Genomic DNA, 12,494 nt, shown 5'->3' on the forward strand with positions numbered 1-12,494 from the left:
ACGATGGTACTAACCTCCTTTAAGACCATCACAGTTTCTGATTAAGACATTATTGTAAGAACTACACTGGTGAACTACTACTACTACTGGTGAGCAGTCTAATTAAAAGGAAGCTGTATATTTTTAATACAAATTAGGCTCAGAAAGAAACACACAGAGACTTGAGTGGGGAGCACTGATGAAATAACCACAAAGACCCATGAAAACATGAACAATCGTCATTCTAACCTCTGTGAAGAGAGATTTGGTGTTGCATGCTTAGAGACTGAGCAAGGATAAAAATGAAGCTCTCTTGCGCCATCGCTCTCAAATTAATCCACGTTCAGAATCCTGCCATGAACACAGCTTACAAAAACAAAAGTCAACCATGTAGATATTTCCATTTATGGCCTTCGCTCCACACAAACACACAGTTTTCCCACTTCTCTCTCCCTCTCTATTTCTCAGAGAGCGTATCTAGGTCAGGTTCCTACTCAAAGGCTTTTCTAAAGCCCAGGCTCCCCCCTCTGCTGTAGAGAGCACAAGCTGATCTACATAGGGCAGACCACCAGTAATAACTAAACATCACAATAATCAAACATGATGAAAGGAATGACTCAATTTACTAAAATAGAGAAAAACAAAGTGAATTAAATGGGTTTTGTGGCCCGTCTGGAGTCTTCACTTTGAGAGTGATTTGGAAAACATTTAAATGGAATATTAGAGATTTCATTTGGAAAAATACAGTACTTTTATGTTATAAATATTTAGATGGAAGTCCTGTTGTTAGAAAGCTTTTTTATTATTTGTTGACTATTTTTATTATTTAAAAGTGTCTATTTAATGAATTTATTTTTAAGATTTATGTTTGCCGTTTTTGCCTTTATTATGACAAGACAGTAATGAGACGGGAAGTGAAGTTCGGACAGTGCTATACATCAGTGATTTGCCCACGAGGCTATTGGCAGCAGCTGATTTTTATTTGTTGACCTTGATCAATTTATTACACTCAATAACTAACATCCTATATAAGAAGGCCATCTAATTTTTTTTTTTTAATTGTAAGATACATTTAAATTTTACAGTCATCATTTAATTTTAAGGAGGTATGGTGGTTTAGATTTCTAGAAACAAATAGTGCTTTCTTTTGTCATAAGACATGGTCACCATGTATTTTATATTTATCATGGTGACAGTCTCTAAAGAAGATGTGAGGTCAGCGGTGACATACCCTCATGGACGTCTCTCCTCCGTGGGGCTGCTGCAGTCTGAAGACCTGTGCCACCATGTGATCGGTGACCTGATGCAGCAGGATGCGGCGAGACGCCAGACCCACCATCACGTAACGACCCATCGGAGACAAACTGACAGAGATGGCGTTTGGACCTGGGACAAATGCGCATGGAAACATTGACTAAAAAAACTACAGGCTGAGCCAAGCCATTAGTAAATCACCACAATTGTTTGAAACAATAATTTCAACAAGACTAGGACACAGGACTAGCGTGATAATATAATAAAGCAATGCACTGAATGAGCTAGCTAAGCAGTAACTTCATAAACGGTCAAAGCATGGCAGTAAGCCTATTGTGAAAAAAACTGAATTAAAATTTAGAAAATCCAGGAAATGTATTTTGACCCCTATTAATACAAAAATTTTAATTTTGTACATTATTAATTGCTGTAAATGTTATAACCAGAGCATTCAGACCAATCTGTCAAGCGTGAAATTAGAAAAGTTCACACCTAGACCTACTCAGACTGTAATTATAGCTAATATAATTTTTCATCCTAAAACCTAATTGAATTTCATAGCCATTTAACTTTAGAAATCAGCCTCACTTGGCGTGTGCATGAGCCAAAGAGTGCTAGTGATGTGATCAGCAAATGGAAATGAACGATTTAGTATTGAGGACCCTGGTTGATTGCGCTCATTAATCCACTGTTACTGGATAGGATGAATGATAGTTCCTTGAGGCCTGTACAGCCAATGGTGATGACCAACCCACATAGAGAGAGAGAGAGGGAGAGAGAGAGAACAGCGTTTCAAATCACTTTAATCTAAAACAAACAGGACTCATACTTCCTCATCATTGGTTTCCATTAGCAGCCTGGTCCCAGCCCTGCCTTCATTTGGCTTTTAAATGGGGACTATCTAATTAAAGTTGCCTCTAAAATAGCTCCATCACTGCTGTCTGTTCAGCCAATTAGAGGGAAAGTGAGAGCACAATGCAAACAGCCGTGTCCCTTTGCATTCCATTGAATTAAGCGCAAGTTTAAAATAATTTCAGCTCTGATGGCTCAATCAGTGTCTTAAACCCTTGTCAGCACTGGGGACTGGAGAGTCTTGTTTTTACAAACTAGCAGCTCTCATGAGGTCGAGCGGTTCATGTCTCAGGGTCACTCACCAAATCTCTTGGAGTAGAGCATCTCTCCCAGGTTGTGTGGGGCCAGGGAGTACACAGCCAAGATGCCCTCATCAGGAAAACCCCTTTGACTGCTGGGAATGAACACAGCCAGCAGCTGCCCGTCTGCTGAGATGTCACAGCTCGCATCATTGTAGATCTTACAGTTGGGCACCAACACATTCACCGATGCTAAAAAAGAAATCAGACACAAAAGTCTAAATTGAATTAAATTAAATTAAATTAAATATGGAAACTGCGCCTGATAATGATAACCAATGATTATTTGGATTTTGAAGGCAATGTATATCGGTCAATATTAGATACCGTATTAATCTACATTTTTTCCAGACTGATTACATTACATGCTTCAAATAACACCAAACATCATATACAGATTAAAACGGCTTTGAAAATATTCAAAAATACGTACAGCTAAAAAAATAAAACAACCTTTCTGATCTTTCTATAAAAGCTAAATGGTAGATTTAAAAAAAGAAAAGTCTACATACTGTGAATAAACAGTTCATCTATTTGTGTTTAAGAATAGGTGAGCCAACGAGAAGTAATGTGCAATCACATGATAATTTGAACATAATGTATTAGATAAAATATAATGGCCACTTTCACACACTGGACTGATATTAAAATTTTACATTTACATACCAATACTATTATGAATGCAAAACATTCACATATCTGGTCCAAACCAACACATACATTTTGTTTTGGAGTAGTGAAAAATGGAGTGAAAAAGGAGCTTTAAATGTCAAATATTGCAAAGCATACCTGCTGTATTTAAACTAAACATTAAACTCCACTCTTTAGAGCAAGGACATTAAACTAGCATGCTCGTAAAATTGGCCAAAAACTGATTGCATTGTCAGCCTTTGCAACTGCCAGATTTATATTTTGCATCCAAATCTCTGTTTGCACACGAGCAGTACTCTGTGTTACAATCTTCTTGCTAAATTAGCAAAAGCTGCAGAATTGCCATAAGTTGAGCCGCAATAAAAGTGACTAACAGAATGCCACATCTGTTCAGCCCACACTAATGAATAAGAGAGAGAGAGAGAGAGAGAGAGAGAGAGAGCACATAAACCTCTCTCTCTCACACACACACACACACACACACACATATATATATTTATATATAAATCACATCTAGTACTACCTTTCTGCCAAGGAGGATGCAGAGAGAAAATTATAATGTTTCGGCTTTGGAAACCACATGTCAACTCCAAAATAAATTTTGATTCCTGTTTTCATTTTCTGTAATACAAAATGCATAATCCTTTACTGTTTCCATGGCAATTTGCATCCTGATGAAGCCATCTCTCAACACACAGAATGGTAGTAATATTCAGGAAACAAAAACTGTATAAACAACAGGGATATTACAACACAAATGTGATTAAGCTGAGACAGCTGATTTAAAACAACTTTAGATGAAGCGACTTATTCAAACCATTAACGGAACAATAACGTGCTGCTCTGGCCTCGTGCATCAACGTGTGTCATTGCACAGAGGTCTCTGAATAAAGCATCAGGTGTGTGTGTGTGGGAGGTGTAATTAGGGCTATTTGTGATTTTGAATGTGTGCGTGTGATTGAAGTATTTGTCATTTCGCTGGAGAGCGAGTGTGCGTGTGGATGGCACTGGAAAAAGTGTGAGGGCACAAGCTAAACAAGAGCAGGTGAGTTTGGCAGGTGACTGAAAGTCATTATGCACATTTAGAAAGATGGATTTTTTTAATCACCCAGTGTGTGTTTGTGTATCTGTGTGCATGTGTTCACAGAGTAAGGTCAAGAGAGTCTGAGAGAACAGGAGGGGAGATTTAAGCAGGAGTGTGTTAATTAAACAGGACAGTAATTTAGTGAAAGTGATGAGGCTGCTGCCCAGCAAGACCTGCATTTCACTCTCACACGTCCATCCACCCACAGTCACTCATGCCCACTCATTCACTGCAGGCCAACAGGAGCTGGGAGAGAGGAAGAGGGAAACTGGCTTTTGATCAAACAAACAAATGAGTGATGATGAAAAGTCACCACCTGCAGTTTTGAATGTGGTATTTGCATTCCATGATCAAGTGTGTATCACACAGAAATCAATCAAATAAAATAATAATCACCTGAATTTTTGAAAATGCCCCCTGTCTCTTACCTATATTCAGAGGTGCACATAAGTCATTTCAGTCTAGTTCTCATGAGAGCACCTGGAGATTTGGTTTGTTGCTTACACTGCACAATAATGATCAATAAATAAATAAAAATATAAGATAAGATAATTAATAATGGCAATAACAGTATCGTTGCACTTTTTTTTATAAATATAAAATAATACATAAATTAATAAATAAAGTGTGTTAATACTATTATATTTTAATATAAAATGTGAGTATTAAATAAAAATACAATTATTTTATAGAACATTTAAAAATACAATGCTAATATTTACATTTGAATATTCTTATTTTCTTTTATATATATGAATTTTCAGCATTTTCAAACCTAAAATTAGCTAGCTCTTATTTTGGTGGGTTGTAGGCAAATAATTATATGTGACCCTGGACCTTAACAACCCTCTACGCACACCTTCGCAATATAATCTCCATTGGCTAGTACATTTTTTAGTTTACTCGCCAGAATTATTTCACACACACAGACACACACATTACAATCAGCTTATCTCTGTAAAATAGCACAGTTTCTTAAATCTTAGCTTCTTAGTCAATCAAGCATTATATAATGGTATTATTAAGGACAATTAAGCACAATTATGATATGATAATGATGATGATAATTAAGCACAATTTAATGATATAACTTTATTGATTAGAACTAAAACTTAACCATGTAAGAATGCATATTTGTTATTTTAACTGATGGTGATTCTTAAGATATTGTTAGTCCTTCACGGTTTCTGTAAAAAATACAAATAAAAATAGTAATAGATAATATTAATTATTTAATTATTTAATTAATTTTTATTAAAAGATAATACAAATTCTACTACCATACTAACAATATACAATGCACTACAGATTAATGAGCTGCTGGGTTCATGAATATTAATCACGTTGTCTGTGTTCGGTTGAGCTGATCTGCTGAAATCAAAACAGGCACAGTAATAGAGCAGCGCCAGCCAATGAAATTGCCATTTGTGCATTAGCTCTGCCCACTACTGGAGAAATCTTCAGCTTGTTCTAAAAAGCTGAACAATTCCAAATGAACTCCATTATTTTGACAGGAGAATACACCAAAGAATATAGTTTATATGTAGTGCAGTGATCCACTTGCTCTCTATGCATGTGAAACAGCACGATCAAAAAAGCGACGTCAAGTACTGCGCCTTCACACAGAGTTTGCAGAGCATCGAAAACAAGTGTACTGTGTGTCCAGTGAAATGAACTGAAAAAGTACAGATCGCTTGATGGAGAGTGAAACTCTGAAGCGCTCCGTCAGTGTAAACAGAGTGAAAAAAAAATATATCCAGCCAAGTATGGTGACCCATACTCAGAATTGGCTCAAATCCTGGCTCAAAATTAATTAATTTTTTTTTTTTTTATCCCAAAAATCATTAGGATATTAAGATCATGTTCCATTACGATATTTTGTAAATTTCCTACCGTATATATATATATATATATATATATATATATATATATATATATATATATATATATATATATATATATATATATATATATATATATATATATATATATATATATATATAAATTATTAGTAATATTCATTGCTAAGAACTTTAAAGATGATTTTCTCAATATTTACTTTTTTTTTGGCACCCTCAGATTCAATGTTTTCAAATAGTTGTATCTCGGCCAAATATTGTCAGATCCTAATAAGTTAATGGAAAGCTTATTTATTCAGCTTTCCGAAGATGTATACATATAAATTTAGTAAAATTGACAGTTAAAACTGGTTTTGTGGTCCAGGGTTACATATGAACTGCCAGTTTTAACACTGACAAGTGAAGCACGTTGCAGAATGAAAAAAGTTTCAGTTTTGCATTTTGCTCTGAAACCGGCAGTGCATAGCTTAGCTTTATGCTTTAAAGAATTGAGCGGTCTGAATTTATTTACTCAACACAATTTTTAATTTGGTCGTGCATGCACACCCCTGCCTATATCACTCTTCTGTCTGCTGTGAACAAATTATTTTTCAAATATTCTCCAAAAGGTTTTTCTACACCACTGATTTTTGTTTTATCTGCCATTTTGAAAAATGATCGATTTATTGATATTATCTGCCATTTTGTTTGTTACAGCAGAAAGAACAGCATAGGAAATAGTCTCATAAAGACACTTATAAAAATAAAATAAATAAATAAATTTGCCCTTCCCAGCTTCAATATAAATGCTTTCATCAATATCAAAATTGCATTAAAATTTTAGATTGATAAAGAAGGTGAAACACACACAAACACAAAACTGAACCTGGCCCTCACTATGATCAAGGCAAAATGAAATGAAAACATTTGTATTTTGGCAGGAGAGGGTCAGAAGGGCAGGTTGTGTAACAGTAAGAGTCGGCCCACACTTCTGAAGATGGATAAGTGGCTCACGGCTTCAGCAGACAGTGCTCTGTACTGGATCTAAGTAATGGATTTGCTGGGCTAAAGTGACGGCTATTCCGGTGGCACTCCAAGGGAAGCCCAGACCACTGCCGTACAAACTAAAGTGTATTTTAATCATTTATTTTTGTGGAAGCAAAGATGTTCTTTAGGGTATAGATTGGGTTTGTGGCTGACACAGAATGATAAACGAAGCGCCCAGGACTCCAGCTGCTGTGGACAGAGAGCATCTGGACAACTGAAATAAATCAGACTTTTACAGGCAAATTTATACTGGATCCATTCCAGCTACCCAGCCAATGGACTCAGACTGGTTTAGTCCAGAATTACTCACTCCAATTACACTCTCTGTCATTTGCAAAGTCACTCTATCTGAAACTACAGTACAAAGTCATCAAGCGGAAAAATAACTGACAGAAAATAGCAGTAGTGAAACAAGAAGTGACAGAGATTTCCTGGGCATGATCTTTGCAGAGGAGCTAGGGAAATGTGTCTGAGAGAGTGCCTTTTGTCACTGAGAGACTAAATGAGCAAGAGAGACAGGGATAAGAAACAGATTGAAAGAAGCAGTGGATTAACACATCCCTGGGAAAAAAACAAACATCCAGAATAACCTAGTTTCAAGGTCGACAAATACTGAGTACACAACATTCATAAAAGCACAAGCATCCAGCTTCCACACACACACACACACACACACATATATATATATATATATATATATATATATACAAATAGCCCTTTAGATGACAGCGAAGAAACACTGCTACAATGATATTCTACATTATATAACAGCACTAAACCACAGACCTGATGTCAGTTTAAGTGTCTATTAATATCACAGCACCTGAACATTAGAAAAAATAAATACAGATAAATACCAGAAATGGAGATACATTAACTGTAGTCTAACTACATCTTCCAAAAAAACATCTACTCTAACACTTTACCCAAAACCACTAAATACTTTTACTCAAAGGTGGCTTCCAGTACATATGTTATAGGGACAGTCCTCCTGCAGTAACACGGGCTTCAGTGTCTGGTGATATGAACAACATTGACAACATGTTGGTTGCTTAACAGATTGCAATCCTAGTGAACATGCCTGAAACAAGTGTTCTTGGTTTACAGTCTTGAAGATTTAAAGCATAAATCACACTTGTGGAACATATAATGGATAGTGAAGGAAAAGCGAGAGAGAAAAGAACATTTTTGTTGGTGTAAACTGGTTTTAACACAGACGCGGAGGTATGTCTTCATTAGGGCACTTAGCAAGTTTCACACTTTCAAATTACAGCTTTCAATTCTGATTGACCAACTGAAAGAATAGCAATATAGTTATATCAGTATAGTTACCTTTAAATGTTTTGAACACAAAATATTGTGCAAACTACACAAAACCTGAGCATGTTTACTTTGAAAAACAAGTAGCACAGTTGTGTGAAAAAAACAAAAAACAGGTTCCGTGTAAATGTTCCTTCCACTACACACAACCATCCGGCATTCCCCATTTTCTTCAGTATTGTGGAGAGTACAGCTGTTTTCCCAGGGTGCCAGTGTTAGATTTCTGATGTTGGCTACCACAAGATGAGACAATAAAGAGGTTGTGCTCTTTTTTTCATTAAATGTAGACGTGCTATTGAGGCCATAATTTAATGAAGCAGCAGCTGCAAGCGCTTTACACCATGCGCTTGCTATAATATAGATGCAGCCGATTTCATTTCCTTTATAGCCGAGGGCATACTAAACTTGTTGAAGCATTTTACATAAAATCCTCTTCATCATTTATCAGAAAAATGAATATTCATAGACTCTTGTTGCATTTTTGCATGAATGGGTCTGGTATGTGTGTAAAGTATCTGTTATTATCTTGAAGCTGGAGCTTTACAGCCATTGAGAAAGCCCTTCAGCTTCTGAGAATGTACAGAGAAACAAAAACACTTTAACACTACAATCACAGCCTTGCTCTGACAGTCTCAAATTTCATTTGGGGTTTTACTTTCTAAGTGTCACAAAAATCCTGCAATAAAACCCAATGAGTTTGCTTTTATGAGAACCGCATGGGACTGAACATGTACACACATAAAAATAATATTAAAATAGAGGGGGAAGGAAGGGGAACAAAAATCACACATCTTATTCACAGACTGATGACTTGCTACACCTGCTAAGCTCTAACGAGAGAGGGCTTTGTGTTAAAGAATTAGAGCGGAGCATTTAATTTGATTTGACTCATAGCTCTCCTAATTAAAACAAAACTGGCGTGTGCTGCTATCCCAGCAAAAGTCCACATAGCCCTTAGCAATTCTGTGATTTCAGTAAAGGCAACTCAGAAACATCTTTGATTTCAGAAACTGCAACATCTTAGGGCTTGGAAATGTTTTGTCTTTGATCCTCTGTTTTGGTCTTTATATAGAACAAAATGTACACAGGGCTAAAGATTTCATCTGAACTGTAACAGAGCAGAGGACAAGAGAAGAGCTGCTGGAGGCAGCATCATACATGTCAGTGTTTACCTTCTGCTGCTGAGGCCTTGTTCCTAGCTTCAAAAAACTAAAAATAATAATCTGACAACTATCCCTCTCCTAATTATACATTAATGAGCTGGGTGGTGTTAAAATGATAAATCAGCTCTGATGGCTTATATTTAGTCTGAGTTGCAATTACACTGATTTATGATCCCAGCAGATTCCTGACATTATTGACTTTGGAAGGATGATGTAAATGGTTCCTCTCTAGCTTTATGAGCTGGATTTGTCCACAGTCTCTGTTGGTAACTGAAAATTCCCAAACCGCTCTCTAACAATCATTTCCCTGAAAAATCTTGTTGACCTTCCTTCTTAACTGGTTCTGCAACTCTCTTGAGTTATAATAGCATTCAAATTGTTAGGGTTAGTATGTTAAGTAAGAAATGAATACTTCAGTTCAGCAAGAGTTAAACCACAAGCACTAAATTGATTAAAATTCACAGTAAAGATGCTTTTAATGTTACAAAATATTTAGATTTTAATTTAATAAATAAATGCTGATCTTTATACTTTCTATTCAAATATAAAATAATCAAAAAAATATAACGGCTTTCACAAAAATATTAAGCAGCACAACTATATTTTAACATTGCTAATAATAAGAAATGTTTCTTGAGCACAAAATCAGCATATTGAATGGTATAGAATGATTTCTGAAGGACTATGTGACACTGAAGAGTGGAGTAATGGCTGTTGAAAATTCAGCTTTGCCATCACAGAAATAAATACATTTTAAAATATATTAAAATAAACAGTTCGATTGATTGATCAGATATATGCAGCACTGGGGGGCAAAAAATAATTTGTTTCATTACCTACCCCCAACTTTTGAATGGCATAGTGTAAAGCATACAAACCTTAACAATGGTAAAACCAATGCTACCTTGGTGATAATCTAGCTAGTTAATATTTAAACACAGATATTTGTTAGGATTAGCTACATGGTTATGGCTTTTGTCCTAGACCTGACCTCACGAAACTGAAGCACGAGTCCGGCTGTTCTCTCTACTTTGGACTGTTGCTGTTTTATCTAAATATCATCATCTTCACTACTGTTTCAGCTCCACTACAACGGCATCTTTATACGATTTGACACCAAAGCTGATGAAAGAAATGTCTTTTTGGGTATCCCGTAAACTGACACACACACAACTCATCTACACACTTTGGAACAGATGTTAGATTACAGAGCCAGGAACCTTGGCTAGAGTAGAACCCCTACACTTTGCATTATATTATATTGGCAATTAGTGCAGTTTACTTGTTTTGTTTACTGGTTATTAAACTTTTTACATGCAAGTTTAATAACAAGTACACAGAACAAGTCAACCTTGGTGCTTGTATCACCCCCAGAGCTCCAGTGTAGCGAGTCACGTTCTCTGCTCTATTAAAACAATGGCTAACTTTGATGTAGAGGACTTCCACCCTCCTCTGTACTTGAGACACTGCTTATTTCAGATTCTTGAAGCCATATAGTATCATGAAGTAGATGCATCAGAGAGCATGGAAACATCTTAGCTCGTAAATACTTCTGCTCTTAGACGGAGTTGGCCAGAAAGTAGGTTTTTGAGGGAAGAGGAGTTAGTAAAGAGAATTCAAGCTTACATTTGATAATGAGCTTGCTCAGCTAAAGGCCCATCGTGCTCAGATGTCTTTGCCTCAGATTTGCATAAGCCCAATAGATTCATTCACCTCTGTAGGCAAAAATTAGTCCAAGGATAGTTATTTTTTTTTCTTTTTTCTTTTTTTTTGAACTGGCCCAAAAAATCTGTAACATGTCTCATCTACACTAATGGTTATATAGCCTGAAGTCTGACCAGCTATTTTTAACAAGTGCATTGGCTTTCTAACGGATACGTCCTTCCACAATTTGGGGATGAAAAAAGTTATCTTAATTAATGTATCTAACTGATTCTGCAATATGTAAGCCAGAGCACATAATTAAAGCAATTTCTAAGAAGATTAAGTGCTTTTTCTTTAAATTAAACCAGACTGCATTGAAATAATTATAGAGGAGAAAAGAATCATATAGACCCCCATAAAGAAAAACGTTCACAAAAGCCCAGTGGAGCTTAATTAAAAGCTATTGCAAGTGCATGTCTAATGGAAATGTTTCGATCTCAAGTGTTATGTAGAACAATGAGCTTCTACGAATTCAACATGAGCAGTTTAAGTATTACTCAGTGCTATGACTGCAGCACAATATATGAACTTCTAATGGGCTCCGAAAATCAATAGCACAGTTTATTTGACATCTAATGCCTATAAGGGGTTTCTTGTATTTGTAATTAGACTGCACTGATGCTCCAGAGAGAATGTGTACTGTGGGAGGACAGAAGAATGCACTCAGGCCTCTGTAGAGTGGAAGAAGCCTGCTGGCAAGGGAAGAGGACTTCTGTCCAGGGGGTCAGTGTTCTGCTCAGCCGAAACAGTCCAGATCTCCCTCCCGCTATTTCCCATTTACTTCAGTAATACTTGTAGCAAATCTGATGCTATGTTCTCTGATATGAAACAACTGCTTGCTTTCTTCTTTACAGTAGCTCAAAACTGTGATCCATTTTAGTTAAGGTTCCTGTTTCACTTTGCAAGCTGTGTGGATCTAACAAAAATGAATTCTTTTCTCAGCACTCTCTGCTAAAAATGTAAGTTTATTGTGACTCAACTGTTATAGATTTTTTATGAAAACGTAAAAACAAAGTTTTACGTTGAAAGCACAAGAATCATTTATTATACAGTGTTGCAGTACAGAGCTGTGGCTTTAATGATCATAAAGGCCTGTTCACAAAAAAAACGATATGTACTATAACAAAACAATTAGAATTAATTCCTAGTTAGCAGCCAATCTTTCAATCCATCTTTTTTGGGGGTACTTTACAATAAACACGATAAGCCACAACAAACCAGATTTTGGAGGATGTTGTGAAGCCAGAGATTTTCTTTCAGGGTGTTTGGGGCAAAGCTGGGGATTCTGCAAGCCAAGAAGGGT

General features: G+C 36.2%; 1 protein-coding gene across 3 annotated transcripts in view; it reads right to left on the reverse strand.

Moving 5' to 3' along the window:
- Window positions 1-12,494, reverse strand: part of ambra1a (autophagy/beclin-1 regulator 1a) — a 70,387-nt gene that overhangs the window by 30,367 nt on the left and 27,526 nt on the right. For all 3 annotated transcript variants that reach the window (XM_052560742.1, XM_052560744.1, XM_052560743.1), the window contains exons 13-14: window positions 2,388-2,576; window positions 1,211-1,365 (exon numbers count right to left, since the gene is read on the reverse strand). In XM_052560742.1, the coding sequence (XP_052416702.1) occupies window positions 1,211-1,365; window positions 2,388-2,576 (344 nt within the window). The remainder of the gene's footprint in view (window positions 1-1,210; window positions 1,366-2,387; window positions 2,577-12,494) is intronic.

Source organism: Carassius gibelio, chromosome B7 (genome assembly GCF_023724105.1).
Source record: "Carassius gibelio isolate Cgi1373 ecotype wild population from Czech Republic chromosome B7, carGib1.2-hapl.c, whole genome shotgun sequence".
NCBI classification, from domain to species: domain Eukaryota; kingdom Metazoa; phylum Chordata; class Actinopteri; order Cypriniformes; family Cyprinidae; genus Carassius; species Carassius gibelio.